This window comes from Durio zibethinus, chromosome 19, assembly GCF_047325235.1.
Source record: "Durio zibethinus cultivar Kanyao isolate XHJ-2024 chromosome 19, ASM4732523v1, whole genome shotgun sequence".
NCBI lineage: Eukaryota > Viridiplantae > Streptophyta > Magnoliopsida > Malvales > Malvaceae > Durio > Durio zibethinus.
Window position 1 is genome coordinate 19076374 of NC_143180.1, and position 18752 is coordinate 19095125.

The 18752-nt window shown below is 29.5% G+C and overlaps 1 protein-coding gene across 3 annotated transcripts; it reads left to right on the plus strand.

Moving 5' to 3' along the window:
• The first annotated feature begins 418 nt into the window (after window positions 1–418).
• On the plus strand, window positions 419–3048 carry LOC111309611 (uncharacterized). Of its 3 annotated transcripts, none has more exons than XM_089748762.1 (2): window positions 419–2119; window positions 2312–3048. In XM_089748762.1, the coding sequence occupies exons 1-2, from the start codon at window positions 696–698 to the stop codon at window positions 2529–2531; spliced, it is 1644 nt and encodes a 547-aa protein (XP_089604888.1). In that variant the 5' UTR covers window positions 419–695; the 3' UTR covers window positions 2532–3048. The 3 variants fall into 3 exon arrangements, with proteins under 3 accessions (XP_089604888.1, XP_089604886.1, XP_089604889.1); XM_089748760.1 differs by having other exon boundaries at window positions 421–2496; window positions 2877–3048; XM_089748763.1 differs by having other exon boundaries at window positions 427–774; window positions 1336–3048.
• Window positions 3049–18752: the final 15704 nt, after the last annotated feature.

Below are 18752 nucleotides of genomic sequence, written 5' to 3' on the forward strand. Positions count from 1 at the left end.
ATTTCAAAAGCTTTATTATTATTATTATTATTATTATTATTATTATTTGCTTAAAGAACACACAAGTAACCATCTAAAAATTCATAATTTTAACTGCCATGAAATTCTTTTATAACCCATAAGAAATTACACACAATGACGATCTGAGATTCGAAAATAACATACTATTTGGGTTCAAAAGCATATTCAATTTTATTTTATTTAATTCAATTAAGTATATTATTTTTATGCTCTTATTTTTTAAATTATCAAAATAATAATATAAATAAAATATCTTTAATAAAATATATAGTTTATTAAAATAAAATATAAGAATAAAAATAAAAAACAATTATAACATTTACATTATAATTAATATAATTATATATTATATTTTTATCATCACAAAATTAATAATTGAATGATATTTAATTCATTGTATTTGATTAAATGCATATTTGTTAGCAACATTTTTATTTTAGTTTTTATTTAATAAAAATGTTTTAATCTCATATTTGTTAGTGCTTTAATTTATTTTTTAATTAAGTTTTGATTTTTTTATTGTTTTTGTGATTTTTGGAATCTTATTAAAATTTTTTCTTTGCCATTTAAAAAGAAAACTTAAAGAAGGCTTAATCCACAAAAATCGAATTTAATATATTGTTATAGATCGGAGTGTTGAAGAAGAATCGGAGCTTTGCATTTGTTTGGTGAATATGATGATGATGAGGTGTTGGAAAATCGCTTCTCTTCCTTCTTCTTCCGCCATTGATCTTCTTCAACGTTTGGAATTGGGTAACCCCAAATCTCTGAATTCTCTTCCCTTCCCTTTCTTCAATTGTTTTTATGCTTTAAATAAGGAAAGCCCTCTCTTTTATTGTCAAAACTCTTACTTCTCTACCACCCCCTCCAAGAAATCCAAGTATGTGTTTGATAAAATTGATGATGCCTTGGCTTTGTTCAATCACATGCTTCGTACCCATCCCTACCATTGTATTGTTGAATTTGGTAAATTATTATCAGCCATTGTTAGAATGAGGCATTATGAAATTGCTATTTCTCTGTGGAGACAAATGGAATTATTAGAAATTCATCACAATGTTTATACTCTCAACATCTTGGTTAATTGTTTTTGCCGCTTGCATCGTATGGATTTTGGGTTTTCTGTTTTGGGGAAAATGTTGAAGCTGGGCATTGAACCTGATGTTATAACATTTTCCACTTTAATCAATGGCCTCTGCATTGGAGGTAATGTAGCTCAAGCTGTGAGGTTGTTTGATGACGTTTTTGTTCGAGAAGGGTGTCAGCCTACCTTATTTACCTATAATACGATAGTGAATGGTCTTTGTAAAATAGGTGAAACTACTCGTGCTGTTAGACTGCTAAGGACTATTGAAGAAAGAGGCTGTGCACCGAACACTATAACATACAACATCATAATCGACAGCCTTTGTAAGGACAATCATGTAACTGAGGCTTTGAAGCTTTTCTCTGAAATGAGCGGTAAAGGAATTCCACCTGATGTTGTCTCTTATAATTGTTTAATTCATGCCATGTGTAATTCATGTCAATGGAAAGAAGCTACAACATTATTCAATGAAATGGTGGCTACCAATTGCAAACCCGATGTAATCACTTATAGTGTTGTGGTTGATGCACTTTGTAAAGAGGGCAGGGTGTTAGAGGCTCAAGATATTCTTGAGAGAATGATTCAACAAGGAATTGAGCCTAATATAGTTACATATAATTCATTGATGGATGGATATTGTTTACGAGGTGAAATGGACGAGGCTAGAAAAGTATTCAATTCGATAACCAATAAGGGTTGCACACCTGATGTATGTAGTTACAATATCATTATTAATGGATATTGTAAAGCTAAAAGGATAGATGAGGCAGTGAAACTTTTTCATGAAATGACTCAAAATGGATTAATCCCTAATGTTGTTACTTTCAGCACTCTTATTAACGGCATGTCACAAATTGGGAGACTTGCTGTTGCACAAGAAATTTTCAAAGAAATGTATGCTTATGGTCTAGTACCAGACACAATCGCTTACTCTTCCTTGTTGTATGGCTTATGCAGGCATGGTCATATTAATGAGGCATTGGGATTTTTTCGTGCAATGCAGAGCAGTGGGTTAGAACCTAATATTGTCCACTATAATATCTTAATTGATGGCTTGTGTCTAGTTGGCCAACTTAAAGTTGCTAGGAAATTATTTTATGCACTCACAGTCAAAGGGGTACACCCTAGTGTTTACACATATAATACAATGATCAAAGGATTTTGTAAAGAAGGGCTGCTGAATGAAGCATATGAATTGTTTAGGAAAATGGAAGTGGATGGTTGCATGCGAGATAGTTGCTCTTATAATACCATGATCGGAGGATGTCTTCACAGCAACGACATATCGGGGGCAATACAAATTCTTCATGAAATGGTTCAGAAAGGATTTTCTGCAGATGTATCCACAGCAGCCATGGTAGTGGATCTATTATGTAGTGATTCAACAGGTGAATGTTTTCGTGCACTAGTTCAGAAATTGTGAATGCTATCGAAGTGTTAATATGGAATAATCTCCTCTCAATTGACATTGCTGCAGTAAATCTAGACATGATTTATAATATGAACCTGCTAGTAAATATGCTAAGCAGTGCCAAACTGGATAGTTCGGATTCATAAAGTTAAACCACCAAATAATGGTGGGGAGAGTTTCTGCTTCCAACTGTTGGCGGATCTTGAAATGGATATGGTAGAAGTAATTGTGCTTGAGTCTTGGAATCATAGATTTTTAGCTGCAGCAACAAATGATATTTATTGATGCACCTTTTCTTTCGTCCTGAATTACTAAATTGTTATTGTTGTATTCTAATTACATTTCATTTTGAAATAGAGTTTTAAGGATGGTGAGAATTGGAGGTGGAGAATTCCCTGTAATCAAGGAATCTGATTACCTTGTTAATGGCGAATTTTGTGTTGACAAAGATGCATCTCCTAAAATGTTGAATTGCCTCCTGTAAGTTTTTTTTTTTTTTTCTTAAATGTAATTTTCATTGGATCACAAATGATGGGAGGGCATTCCTCTACCCAATAACATCGCATAGGACTCCTCAAAGAAAGTGCATATTTTGCAAGTCTGTGTGCTGCTCGTGTAAACAGCTTTGAACTGGTGGAATTCATAACTGAGTAGCTCGGCATCGTTTATCAGAGAAAAGTTTTGAGCTTCTGAGTTTAGCTGATTAATAATGCTTAGTGCATCTCCCTCAATAATTACAGACTTGAATCCCATATCCTTTGTGACTACAATGGCCTTAATTGCCGCTAAAGCTCTGCAGTGATAGATCTCTGACTCGTTTTACTGTAGTTGAGCATGTCCCTAAGACAAATCCAGTTTCATCCCTGATCACCACACCAATTCCGGATAAACCTTCCTCGGGTGCTTTCCATCTACCTACCTATCCCATAGAGTTAATTGTAATGCTTACCTTGGCTCTTTTATAGTCTTCCAGATATTTGGCAGTAAAGGCAGCTGTTTCCTCTGCTTTCCTGCTCACGTTGCTCTTACCTGCTAGGTTCCGGCTACGCCAAATCGCCAAACCAGCTACCAATCCAACTTGATACATTGGACAGCCATCCCTTTTCAGCTTCATGTTCGCACATTTCCAGGCATCATCCACATTGACAGCATCCCCATACTTCCCTTGCTAGATTACAGCCTGAGGCATGCATCACTGTTTCTTCCTGTTGACCTTGTTGACCACATGTTGGATACATCATTTGAGCTTCAATTTTCGATTTCCTGAGGTCGCTAAAAACAGGTAGAATTCCATTCTTTAATCTCCAACCAAACAGTTTAGTTTTGTTTGGAACATCCACCCTCCATATCTTGTGTCAAAACTTGTTGTCTGCTTGTCCATCTTCCTTTTCCATTGCAGTTGTAACAGCAGAATATATCTGATTCAATGATATCCCGAGCCATCCAGATGCTTCTCCATGTGAATGATGGATTTGTGCCTAAAAAAGGGAGATAGGAAAACCAATGAGTTTGGTTTTTTCAACGAGGGCCTCATGTATAGGGGTGTTCATAATTTGGTTTTAATCAAATTATCAGATCAAATTAATTTTTTTAGTTGATCAGTCAACCATCGAATTAATTTTAATCGATTAACAAAAATGATTTTAGAAAAATTTTGGTTTTTGGTTATTTTAGTTCGAATCGGATTAATCGAAATATAACATAATTCAAATATAAAATGAAAAATAAATAAAATAAATTACTTAATTTCATAACTTGTTAGAGTTTTTAACATTATACTTTAGTATTTGAATGTTTTATTGAATAATTTTACTTAGTTTGTTTAAATATGAGAAATTAAGAATTTAAAATATAATTTAACTTGAATGTATTTATTATTCGGTTAACCAAAAATATTAATCGAACCGACCAAATTAATAAAAATTCGGTCGTTTCATTTTTTAAATTCATAAATTTGATTCGGTTAATGAAAATAAAATAAAATAATTCAGTTAATTCAATTTTAGATAATTTGATTCGAAATTAACTGATCCAATTGAATGAATACCCTTACTTGTATAAATTATTTTTGGTATATTTAATAATAAAATGTTATTATAAATTTAATTAATCTTAAAAATTATTTTAACACCCTTGAGTAAAACCCTTTATTATTACTTATAATAAAATTTTAAAAACAATTAAAAAGTTGAGCTGTGTGAATTTATAAATGGGGAATGCTATAAAGTATAAAGGAAAGAAATTGACTACAATCGGATTAACCAAAAAAAAAAGTAGAAGAGAGATGTAGCAAATATTCAAATCTTAAATTAAAATGAATAAATAAATGCCCCACGAATGAAATAATTTTTTATAAATATATATTGTTACATAATAAATTATTTTGAACTGAATCTAACATACTTTGAATGTAAATCTAAACTAAGAAACTGAAAATTGACAGCTCAAATAACATTCAAACAATAGCTAAAATCAAGAAATTGAAAATACCTACCTTACAACCGAAATAACTACCTCCTAACTTCCAACAATAGAAAGATCTAAAAACTTCCTAAAATTTAATTCAAACAACTTCGAAATTGCAAGAACAAAACATAACAATGATCACAACATAATGCAAAAGCAAGTAATGAGGAAAATCGCAAGAAATAACAACAAAACATAAATCAAAATAGAAAAATTTTAAAATGGAATTTAGTCGAACTTGGAGAAAAAAATAAGATCTACACTTCTATAGATCAAATGAATTGGAACTGAGATAAAGTAAACTAGATCTACAATATTACTATCAAATTCAACAAAAAAATCAAAGAAAACAATAAAAAATTCAGCTCAATCAACTTGATCAAAAAATCAAATGCAAAAAAGAGCAAAGCAAAGTAGTTAACAAAATTTCATCTAAACAAAATTGAAAGCATGAAATTAAAGGCAAGCAACCGAATCTAAGCAATTGAACACAGGAATTAAGAAGTATAAAGTGAAAAAAGATTGGATCAATTGCCCAGTTAGGAGAGGAGTCTTCAAGTGCTGTTATTCACTTGTTCATCAACTCTACTGCTAGATCCAACCGAATATTTTTTGGATTTTTCTAGAATTTTGTGGATTAAGTTTAAATGTGATATTTTTTAGATTTAAAGAAACATAATCTGAGAATGCATAGAAAAAATTTTGGATTGAAACTTATAAGATTTGAATGAGATCGAATGCAAAAACCACAACTAGCTCAATTGAAAAATCAACCAAACAGATTTGGGATCGAACAAAAATACATGAAACTGAACAAGAAATATTAAAGAACTTGAACTTTTATTGATTGAATCTTAAAGGGCATGTAAAATAAATGCAAGAAAAGTAAATTTGTTGGTAATTAAAGTGATTTTCTCCCAAACAACCCTTTAAATTAACAAGAAGGAAACTATTTGTTGAAAAAAGTAAAATGCAGAAAAATAAAAAAATTGGAAAAAATGAAAAAGTCTCCTCAAATGGCCGGTGATCCCTCCTATTTATAGGCCAAGGATGAAGTGTTCCAGCAATAAAATTGCAGGAAAATGCCAACTAAGATGCCACATGTTATAGATTTTTCCAAGTCATCCATCTTGCTCTATAAGCTTCGTTGTTTGTTTCTCTTTACTTCACTTCACTTCACTTCAGTTCAAACTTCCTTTTTTTGACCTTGTAAGCTCCAAAAGGTCAAAATTATATCCAATTATAAGCCTCCAAATTGCCAACTAAGCCGCTACCCATTTGCCTTCTCTTTGAATCCAAGAAGTGGCACTAATCACACTTGATCATTACCAAGTGCATCACACGGTTGTGGTTGATCCCCTCCTCACATTTTAGGTTCCAATTGTAACAAATTTTCTTCTTCAAATTCCAGCTAAATGAGAACCATTTAATTACCAATTTAGCCATGGAAAATTCTAGCTCAAATTGTAGCTTCTACACCTCACTAATGCAAGTGACAACATTCTAGCTCATTCAAAATTATTACAAAAGTGACAAAGCACTATGAGCTAAAATGGATATTTTCACATAAAAATATGAAAATTAATGTCATAATGGTTTTGGGGACCATTAGATGAAAAATTTTTAAAATTAAAAATATAGAGTCGCCACCAATCTTTTTGTATTAGATGTGAATATCACCTAAAAAGTATATTTTTTTTTAATAAAACCAAAAAGGATTTTAACGTTTATCAAAAAGATATTTTTGGTTTTGAAAAACAAAAGGGGGTTTAGAAGTATGGTTAAGTATGGAGAAGGATTAACATCTTCATAGCATTTGTTTTAAAAATTGTACCAATTAATCATGCGTTATCTTTGATTTTAAATGAAAATGGTTTCCATTTTAAATTTAATAATAATTTCCTTCACTTTTAAAAAAGAAGATCAATTTTATTAAAAGTTTTTGCTTAGGAATATTGAGGAAATCTTTAGTTAAAAAAATTACTTTAAAATTCTCTAATATCTAAGCAAAATTTAAAGATAACTCTTTCTTCCTAAGATTCGCCACGATATTCCTTTAAAATGAAATATAACATCATTTAAAGATGGTAATTATTGATGACTCTTCAATATTTAGACAGAATATCAAAAATTATTTCCTTCAAAATATTATTTTAATTTTATTTCAAAATCCATATTTTTTTGATAACATCTTTATCAAAAAATGTTTTATGTGAAAAACTGATGATGCTAAATAAAAATAATTAAAAAACATGGTTATCAAAATAAACGTAACTTACAATCTAAAAATAAAGATATGCAAATGTGTGTCATGCATGATGGTGAGATATGATTTTAAAATTGGGTCCTTAAATATAAAGAGACCATTTTGACACCTCAACCTCTAGGTAAAGTTTAGGTGTAATTATTTATATATAAGATCCTATTTTTATTTTTCTTTGTTTGATGTTATTATTTTTTGTTAATGAATCCCATGAAAAATCGAATGATAATAAAATTTCTTAAGTACATCATTCTCTAGGTGGCATTCAACAACAAATTATTTCATATGATATTTTTGTGCAAATTCCTTGAATTTTGGAATGATTTTCGATGTTTGGGTAGATTTAGGATTGAGGGCTAGGTTTAGGTTTCGGTAATTTAGGGTTTTAGGGCTTAGGTTTCAAGGTTTAAGGTTTCAGGATTTAAGGTTTCAAAGTTTGGGTTTCTCCATATTTTTTATGAATCTCTCTAAAAATTCTCAATATTTAGGTAAACTTTCAAAGTAAGCTCACTTTTCATGACTTTTCTAAGAATCAAATTTTTATTGATCTTTTGAAGAGACAATTAAAAATGTAAATACCAAATATAAATGCATTAATGTAATTAAAGATAACATATAAATGATAAGTTAGAACGCCTATGCATGTAACAAGTTATTAAACAAGCAAAAGCCACATATAAACAATAATGACCATATAATGAGCACTATGATGATGATGATGATGATAATCATGATAATGATAATAATAATGATGATAATGATGATGATGATGATAATGATAATAATAATTACAACAACAATAACAACAACAACAACAACAATAATAATGAATGTGAAATAAATAACCTCAACAAACTAACATAGGAGACTTGACATTACAACAAAAATGAGCACCACAACATGCAAAGTAAGAAAGTGATGAATGAAAAGTCAAAGGGAAGGGTTTCATTTATTTCAAGACAATCGAAAATCACATTTTATGGCTTTCAACACTTTGTTGCCTTTTAAACACTCCCATCCTTTTATTTCTAAAGCCATTTGAATTTTACAATGAAAGGTTTTTTTTTCTTCATTAAACACCCATTAAAGATAGATAACAGCCTTGAATTTCAAAGAAACAGCTCCCCCAATGCTAGAATCGAAACTCCTATAAAAGCTATAAAAGACTTCTTTGTTTGCCATGCTTTGAAAAGCTCTTACATTTTATTATAAAAACTTCAATCTTTAGCATAAAACTAAAATTAAGAGCTTAAAACTTGACCCAAAACATCCTTAAATAGCCAGCAAGAAGACAAAATTAAAAACCCATTTTTTTAGCACTAAAAGGTCCAAGCTTTAAGTTTTCAAAACAACCAATGTGGATAGAACCAAAAAAATTCATAAAAACTAGGTTTTAAGCAAGGAAAATAGCACAAAAATGAAGCTTTTTTACCAGAATTGAATCATTCATGAAATTTTATTCTAAAACAAAAAAAAAAATGAAAAGAAGATTCAAGATAAAGCTCCTATGGATAGCCATGTAAACTAGGAAACAATTTTTTTGAACTTTAGAACCTTTTCTTTTCATTCATGGAAAATTTTTACATTTGAAACCAAGAACCCATTTTTGACGTGAAACTAGGTAAAGAAAAGAAGGAAATCCATATTTCTTGAAGTTTCATGTACAAAGGCAATCAAAAGAAATAAAGATGAACAAAGGATACCTTAGTTTTTCCTAACTTATTTCCTTCCATCTCTTTTTCTCCCCTTTCCCCCCATTTGTTTTGCATTTCCTCTTTATTTTTTTTTCTTTCTTCCCCCCAACCATTATTGCCTTTTTGCTACTTAAAACTAGAAAAAAGAAGCCTTCTAATGGCCCTTAGATTAAATCCTATCCAATGATACAAAGTCATTTGTCTTTTTTTATTAAATTTGGTAGGTAAGCTCACAATTTAGACCATTAGATTAGTGTCTTTTAAAATCTAATGATCCTCATTATTTTCAGATATTCTCTTGACAATATGTGTGGCAATCCCTTATGGTATGTAAAATGACAAATTTACCCCTATTAGTATTTTTAGGCCTTTTGCATGATTTTTTTTTTAAACCTATGATCCCATCATTGTTTTTGTGATTTTAATGCAACAAAAATCATAAAACAATAGGAAAACAAGATCTAGAAATTTTTTTGAAAAACCAATTTTGGGAAGGTCAAATTATAAAAATAACTTTAAAAAGGTATTTTGGTAGTTTCACACTTGACAAGGTGCTATCATGATTTTCAATGCATCAAAAATCATGAAATAATATAAAAACATGATCTGAAAGTTTTTGTAAAAAATCAACCTCGAGAAGATCAAATTATAAAAACATCTCTAAAAGTTATTTTGGTAATTTGACACCTTTCAAGATACAATCAGGGTTTTTAATGTACCATAAATCATAAAATAATATGAAAATATGATTTAGAGTTTTTCACAAAAATTCAACCTTGAAAAGGTCAAATTATGAAAAAAAATTCTAATAGGTATTTTGGTAATTTTTTACCTTTCAAGATGCAATCTAGGTATTTAATGCATCAAAAATAATGAAAATAATATAAAAATATGATATGGAGTCTTTCATGAAAATTCGACCTCAAAAAGATCAAAATTACAAAAATATCCCCAAAGGCGATTTTGATAATTTTACATTTTTTCGAGATATTGTCAAGTTTTTTAATGCATCAAAATCACAAGAATATTAATCCTAAGCCTTCATAATCCCATTAGTTTATGAATTCTAAGGGTTAACCTTAGTTCGACCAAGTTTAATTGATTTTGACTAGGTTTGACATTGTTTAACCAAGTTTGACTACGTGGCATTTTGGCAAATTAAGCCTGAATTCAATTTCAAAATTTTATCAACATTGGATTCAAATTGGGTTGGATCTTAAGGACCTCACAACTGGTTAGAATTTACTCGAATAAAATTAAATATCTATAATTGTCTTTTTTTGCATATTTCTGAGAATAAAAAATAATGCAAAGATAAATACATCAATTTTGTTCGGGACTATGGCTTGAAGTTTTTTTATTGTTGTTTTTTTTTTGAATTTTTATTTTATTTTGTTTTGTTTTGTTTTTATTTTATTTTTGGTGTTTTTGAAAAAATCTTTTCATTAAAAGTTTCACAACTTTTAAAAATAAATCTACATAGAAACTTGGATACCACTATTGAAGATTAAGATGACTTCAGATATCACCACTAAGAGAGGATGCAAATGTCTTTGGATATTACCTCTAAAAAAACTCAAATATCACTATTAAGAAAGATGCAAATTTAGACTTAGATATTCAAATATCACCACTAAGTAAATGCAAATAACTTTAGATATCGCCACTGAAGAAAATTCGAATATCACCATTGAAAAGAAATGCAATTTTAGACTTGGATACTTGAATTCCACCACCAAGTAAATTTGATGACTTTAAATATCACCACTGAGGAGTACTCAAATATCACCATCAAGTCATTGCAAATGACTTCGGAATCACCACTGAAGAGTACTCAAATATCACCACCGAGAGATTTTAAAAAAGTTTTCACCAAAAAATAAAATTTAGACTTTAATACTCAGATATCACCACCGAGTGAATGTATATAACTTCGAATATCACCACTAAAGAGGACTCAGATATCACTATCAAGAAAATTTTACAAAAGCTTCCATCTAAAAATTTAATGAAATTCCAACAAGAATACTTAGAAGTTACCACTGAGAAATTTTAAACATATTTAGACATGGATACTCGGTTATCGCCATCGAATGACTTTGAAAAGGCTTAGTATATCATTTTCAAAAAGAAAACTCATATACTATCACTGAGAAAAAGCAAATATCTTTAGATGCCATCATGGTAGAGAATGTAAAATGATTTCGGATATCACTAAAAATTTAATGAAAAGGCTCGAATATCAGCATTGAGAAAGCTTAAATGAAAGTTTTCACCGAGAAAATTTTAATGATGTTTAAACGTGAATACTTGGATATCATTGCCTAGCAAATGAAGATGTATTTGTCTATCACCACCGAAGGGTTCTTGGATATCTCTATCGAGAAAATGCTAATGAAAGCTCATATATCACCACTTGATAACTCCATAAAATAGAGTTATTTTCAGTGCTTAATTGTATGAATTTTGCTATGTTCTTAGTGAGATAATTTAATTTTTACTCCTAAATTACTTGATTTTTTCATGTGTAGGAAAATTTTGAGAAATTTAGAAAAAAATGAAATTCAATGCAAATTAATTGATTTTGGTGCTAAAATGTATGAAGACTTGAATTTAGAAGATCAATTAAAGATATTTGTAAGACGATTGGAGCTAAATTGAAGATGACAAGTTTGAACATTTTAGTTTCTTAATTTTGGTAGCTTGCACTGTGAAAATTTTCATGCAAATTCCATGATATTTTATTTAGGTGCACATGCATGAAATTTCATGAGATGACATGGTAGATGAGTGGAAATTTATTGGAGATCAATGTATGATAAATGACGAGGAATTGGAAGCTGCAACTTGGAAAACTCAGGGCTGTTTATGGTGCACAAATAGGCAGATTTTAAAGACAATTTTGCAAACTAAGTTGGAAGAGATAGAAACCAAATTGTCTCTTGGTTTAATAAAACCATGTTATTCCAGAATTGCATGAAAGATGTCAAAGATGGAAAGGAGTCCTATTGTAAGTTCAAGATAGTTTAAAACAGAATTGAACTCTATTTATTTCAAGAAGTTCAAACTGATATGGGAATTATGTTTAGGCCATTTTTAGATCGTTTGAGCCTTTCAAACTAACCTTATGTATGCTTATCCCTATTCACCCCTTTTGAGTTTTATATATATATATATATATATATATATCCTTTCTTTGTTTTTTACCTACATGAATTAGCTACCCTTTGATTTAATATCTTTATCTTTCTACCTTACCCTATGTGCATATGGATCAATTAAAAATCAATATGAGAGCTACGTTACATTGGGAAGAAGGATAGAGTTTTAGTTTGGAAAGAAAAGATTATGCAAATTATGTTTAAAGCAAAACAAAGAAAAACAAAAACAAAATGCAAAAAGAGAAAAACAATGGTGTACATATGAAAACAACAAGTATACATGTAAATTAATAAGAAGTTGCTATTTGAGTTGAAAAAAAAAAAAAAGGAAGAAAGAAGAATTTAAGTTTGTGGGCATTACAATTCTTGAAAGCTCTCTCATAAAAGTTTAGATCCCAAGTAATGTATGTTTGGGGTTTTATGAGCTTAAATTTTCCTTTATCATACCTTAACCCTAGCCTGGCATTACAAGCTTAATAAAGACCTATTGATCTTTGGTTAGTGTAGCTACATTAGTAGAGAGAGTATGTACAAAGCAAACTTATGAAATTTGTGCATTCTTTGAGATGATGTGTTTATTTCATGTTTACCTAACTTTAATTGAATATCTTGCATTATATGAGATAGATTATTCATGCACACACAAAAATTTGTAATTGAAGGGAAGCTTGTTCTTGAATAATTCTTATGTTTAATATATGCTTATGATTTTGTTTAAGTTATATTCATCATGCAATTTTTGGGGAACTTATGAGAATCTAACATTGGGAGTTATGTACTTTTCATCTCTAGCATGTTTTTCTGATCTAGCTTAGTTTCTTTGCCCGAGGACAAGCAAAAATTCAAGTTTGGGGGTTTGATAGCTCTATAAAACTGAGTTATTTTTAGTGCTTAATTGTATGGATTTTGCTATGTTCTTATTGAGATAATTTAATTTTTACTCCTAAATTGCTTAATTTTCTAATATGTAGACAATTTTAAGAAATTTAGAAAAAAAAATGAAATTCAATGCAAATTGATTGATTTTGGTGCTAAAATGACTGAATTTGTAAAGACTTAACTTTAGAAGATCAATTGAAGATTTTTTGCAGATGGTTGGAGCTAAATTGAAGATGACAAGTTTTGACAATTTCAGTTTCTTAATTCTGGCAGCTTGCACTGTGAAAATTTTCGAGCAAATTCCATGTAGGTGCACATGCATGAAATTTCATGGGATGACATGGTAGATGTGTGGAAATTTATTGGAGATCAATGCATGGTTGACGGATGAGGAATAGGAAGCTACAACTTGGAAAACTCAAGGCCGTTTAGGGCGCACAAACAGGCAGATATTGAACACAAATTTGCAAGGTGAGTTGGAAGAGATCGAAACCAAACTGTCTCTTGGTTTAATAAAACTACGTTATTCCAAAATTGCATGAAAGATTTCAAAGATGGAAAGGAGTCCTATTGCAGGTTCAACTGTTTCTTCTAAAACAGTTTTAATTTTCTATTCTTGCAAGTTAATTTTTAGTTCTAATTCTTTTAAATTCAATTCAGTTGTGTTATTTTAATTTAGTTCAAGATATTTACAATTAAATTTTAATCATGTTCTCGCAATTCAGTTTTCTTTAATTTTCTATTTAATCTAGTTAATTCAAGTTCAATTTTGGTTCATGCATATTCTAGTTCTTTAAAGTTCCAGCTTTTAGTTTGCTGTTTAGGATTAGTCTTCCTGCATGCATATTAGTTTTGTTTTCTGCATGTTTAGGATCAGTCTAGGTTTTAACCATTTACTCTGTTTTGCATTCTAGGTAATTTCTATTCACTGTTTTATATACTGCTTTTAATTTGACTGCACTATTAATTTTTCTGCATTAATTTTAGGTTTAATTTTCTGTTTTTAGCACTCTAAAATTTTACTGCATTTAATTTTTACCTACTGCATTAGTTAAAATTCATAATTCAATTTCTGTTTAATTTTCTGCATAATTAAAATAGTTAATGCATATTTTTTTGTTTATAGTTTTAAAATTCTACATTAATATAGTATAACAGTTTTAAACAGTTTTACTGTTTTAATTTTCTGCATGCTATTTTAATTACTGCTTTAATTTACAGCTCTAATTCAAGTTGCTACATTAGGTTGTTAGTTAAATTTTGCATTACATTTTTCATTACTTCATATAGTTTTAAGGTTGTTGACGTTTACTACATTAAGTTAAGATTCTGTTTTTAGTTCCTGCAGTGCTCCTTCCATATAGTTTTGCATGTTTAAATTCATCTTGGTTATTGCATGTTAAGCTTATTGTTTCTTGTTAATTCGGTTACTTGCTGTTTTGATAAGTTTCATATCTAGTTTTAGTTCATTTAAATTCTGTTTGCATAATTTAATTTAATTTTGGTTTGCTATTTAATTTAAATTTTTAATTTTGGTTTGCATATTAGGTTAGTAGTTGCTTATATTTTTATTTTCTGAATATCGTTAAAGGTGTTTAATTTTGGTATTTAATTCTCTCTATTAAAGTTTTCGTAGGAACAAACTTTACTTATCACTTTATTACTTGGTACGATTATCTGCACTTATAGATTTTCAATCACCACTAAGAACATTTTTAAATGCTCGAATATCACCACCGTAAGAGGATGCAAATGTGGAGTTTTGAATTCTTGAATATCACCACCGAGTACTTTTGAAAACGCCTTAATATGATCATCAAGAAATTTTAAAAATATTTTGGCATGAATAATCAGATATCACCACTGAGAAGTTTCATATATTAGCACCAAAACATATAGAATGCTCAAATATCACCATCGAGAGTAAGTAAAATATACAAAAAAAAACTGGGATATCACCATCGAGAGAGTTGAATAAAATATGGTACTATCATAAGAAAATCTTGATATATTTTTTAGAAAATTAGTGTAAAAATCCCTACCAATTATGCAAATGCAATTGTCTTTTCCATGTTGTGAATGCTACTTGTGAAAATTCTGATGCCAAATTTCTTACCAGCGAATTTCTTTTGTTAAATGCAAATGCAAAAGTATATAACCTCTAACAAAATGCAATTTCTATTGTCATCCTAATATGATAGAAGAATTCTTAAAGAATATGCAAATGCAAGAATGCATGAGGCAAGTATATATTCGAACATGTTAATGCAGATCTTAACTTTTGATGATATGAACGCATTGATCCTTACAACTATCCAGATGCAAACACAAAACCATATTCTAAAAGAGTACACATAAATGATCAACCACTAGAATGTGAAATGTCAATGCCCTCTACCCTGATGCAAATGCAAGTGTCCTGGGCAAATGCAAGTGTCCTCATGCAATAAGGCAATTGCCTATTCGAGGATGCAAATACATATACTTATCCTAATGATGCAAATGTTTCCTGCAACTATAGATTTTAAAAAATGCTAATGCTAATGCGTATACAAATGCAAAACTTCATGATGTATGTGCTCCAACATGGATGCTAACAGAAAAAATACTCCTTTTTCAAAAGAAAATTCCTTCCTAATGCTTATCTCCTGCTTCTCATCCAATTAAATCTTCCTTTTCTTTCCAAAATGATCTCAACTTACCATTTTATGATTCCTTCACATTTTTCATCTTGTTTTTTTACCTATTTCTACCTTCTTTGCTTTTGGACAAGTTCTCTTGATTTTTCTTTCATTTTCAAAATGCTTTCCTTTATTTTTAATTTAAATATGCAACATGCAATTTGCGTTTTGGAGTCGATTGTGAAAACAAGAAGACACACCATCATCCCTAAAAATACCATTAATTCTTTAATGAAAAATATTTTCCCCCCTTAAATTCAGTCTAGTTTAAAAGAAAGTTTTTTTTTTACCAAACATGATTTCCTTATTTTACACAAAAAGTGCATGATAGGTTATTTAAAAATTTTCAAAAATAGTCAACAAAATTGCTCTACAAAATTAAATTCCTTAGTAAAAGAGAACAAAATATCTAAACAAACTATGACTTTAGGAGTCTCTTGGAAATTAGAAATCCTTACTAGAAATGAAATTGGTGAAAATTTTCTTTTCAAATGGATTAAATGATTTAGCAAGTGGAGGTTTCAGTTCATTCAAAAGGGTTTCACCACTTAAAAAGAATAAAATGGTGTATATTTTGTCATGCAGGGTCATGGATGAAATGTAAGTTTTTATAAAAAGCATGAGTCCCTTGAAAGCCAAACATGTTTAACGCTTTCTTTAGTATCCAAACGTGGCAGTTTCATATATGTCCAATTATGATAGGCTTAAAACTTTGGAAAGTCATTTAGGGATAAGGAAAGAAGTCTCAAAATTTTAAAATCAATCCTTTTTTATGGATTTCAAAATTTTGGCACCTTGATATCCTTAGATCTCTCAAAGGATCCAGGCTACGTTTGGTTAGTGTCTATCTTACTTAGTATCAAAAATAGTTTTAAAGCTTTCAAGGTTTACTCTAGACTATCATTTTATATGATTTTAACCTTAGAGCTACATTCGTATTTTTTCTTTTTCTTTTTTATTCTTTTTGATCATTACACCATGCATTCAGAATTTAAATTTATCCAAAAGGTACAAATTGTCCCAAATAGGTAATTAGGTAGTAAAGGAAGGTAAAAACATTCATGGGTTTTGTAAACACCTAATATTGTCCGAGCAAAATCCCGACCATTTGTAAAGCCCTTCAAATCCAACTTGGTTCAAATCCAACACTTCTTTAATTTTGACAAGGTTTTAAAATTAAAATTGGGACCAATTTGACCTAAATACCCTAAGGTCAAACTTAGTCAAATCTGATCAAACTTAGTCAAAATTGGTAAAAAATGGTCTACTTTCAATTCTTGCAACCAAATTGGGATCAATGTAGTTTTAAATTGAAATTTATGATTCTTAAAGTATTAAAATAATTTTCACACTTAAGAAAATATAAAATTACTAAAATGCCTTTAGAGATTTTTTTTTGTAATTTGATCTTTTTAAAGTTAAATTTTTATAAAAACTTTCATATCATAATTGAATATTTTAATCATTTTTTATATATTAAAAACACATATCACACCTTAAGACATATGAAATTACAAAAATACCTTTTATGGGTATTTTCATAATTTAATCTTTTCGAGGTCAAAATTTTACAAAAAGCTCCAAATCATCATTTTATATTATTTAATAATTTTTGAAACATTGAAAACCTTGATTGTATCTCAAAAGGTGTGAATCACCAAAATACCCTTTAAAGGTATTTTCATAATTTAACTTTTTTATGTCAATTTTTCATGAACTTTTCAGTTCACTCTTTTAAAATATTTGGTGATTTTTGGTGTATTCAAAATCATAGCAATACCTTGGGAGGTGTGAAATTATCAAAATACACCTTAAGGGTAATTTCGTAATTTAACCTTTTCGAGGTAAGATTTTCACAAAAATTTACAGATCTTAGTTTCATAATATTTTATTATTTTTGGTGCTTTAAAATCCTAAAAATGAATAAGGGAACATAGATTTCCAAAAAAAAAACCTAGAAACCAAAAACTTTGTAATTGAGGGCAATTTGATCTTTTCATTCCAACCCAACAACATTAAAAATCCATCTTTAGTAGTATGCATTCTGTACTATGTGATCATTTGGAGTAGCTTAATCCAATGGTGAAAGCTTGCTCCTTGCAACTAAAAACAAAGGAGAAAAATAGACCCTTGGATGAGTTTTAATCTAAAGGCTAGCATTTAATCCTACCTGGGATATTTCTCTATCTTTTTCAAGGGGACATTTACATATTCTAAAAAAGGAAAAGAGCTAGAGAGTGCATGGAAATAGAGATGGAAAAAAAACCAAGGAAAAAACATGAAAAAAGAAAAAAAAAGAAGAAGAAAAGAAAAAAAATTAAAGAAAGCTTGAAGGTATAATCCTTTTACATTTCATCTTTCATTTTTGGTGTTCTCATCACATTCACCATAGCATTCTCATATTGTTTTTTTTTTTTAATTTTCTTTGGTTTCTTGAAAGTTTTATTGTTCATTTTTTTTTTACTCAAAGCTTGGATTAACTTCATCCAATTAATCAATAGTTGGATTAAAACTAGAAAACAAGTAACAACAATCAACAAAATCCATCATTAAAACAAGTTCAAGGTTCGGCCAAGACTTCTCCTATCATGGTCAAACTTCCTCTTAGCTTTTCTTGATAGTTTGGTTACTTCAAAATGTGGTTTATGATGACTAGATGATGAATTTGTTGATGTTTTATATGATTCTTGAATGGTTAGTGATACATGGTAATGTTTGGTTTTATGTCCAAGTTGATCATGATTTCTTTACTATCTTTAGTTTGCTTTATACTTGGAAAAATTCTTCTTATAATGTGAATGCCCTTACATGATGATTTGGAAGGTAAGTGATGTATGTTTGGAATGCAAATAGGGGTAGGGAAATGCCAAGAAAGTTTGGCCATGGTGGTTTTCTTGTTTGCCAAACCTTGTTCTTCTTTTGGTAGGAATTTGTTACTCGATTTTATATGTTTGATTATTATTTTTGATATGTTTACTAAGTTTTCAATGTGTTGGATTAATTTTTCAATGAAAAATTTCTAGTTTATTAAATTGTTTAGATGATTTTGATGTTATTTGATTGGTTTTTGAAGAAAAAAAAAAGTGGAA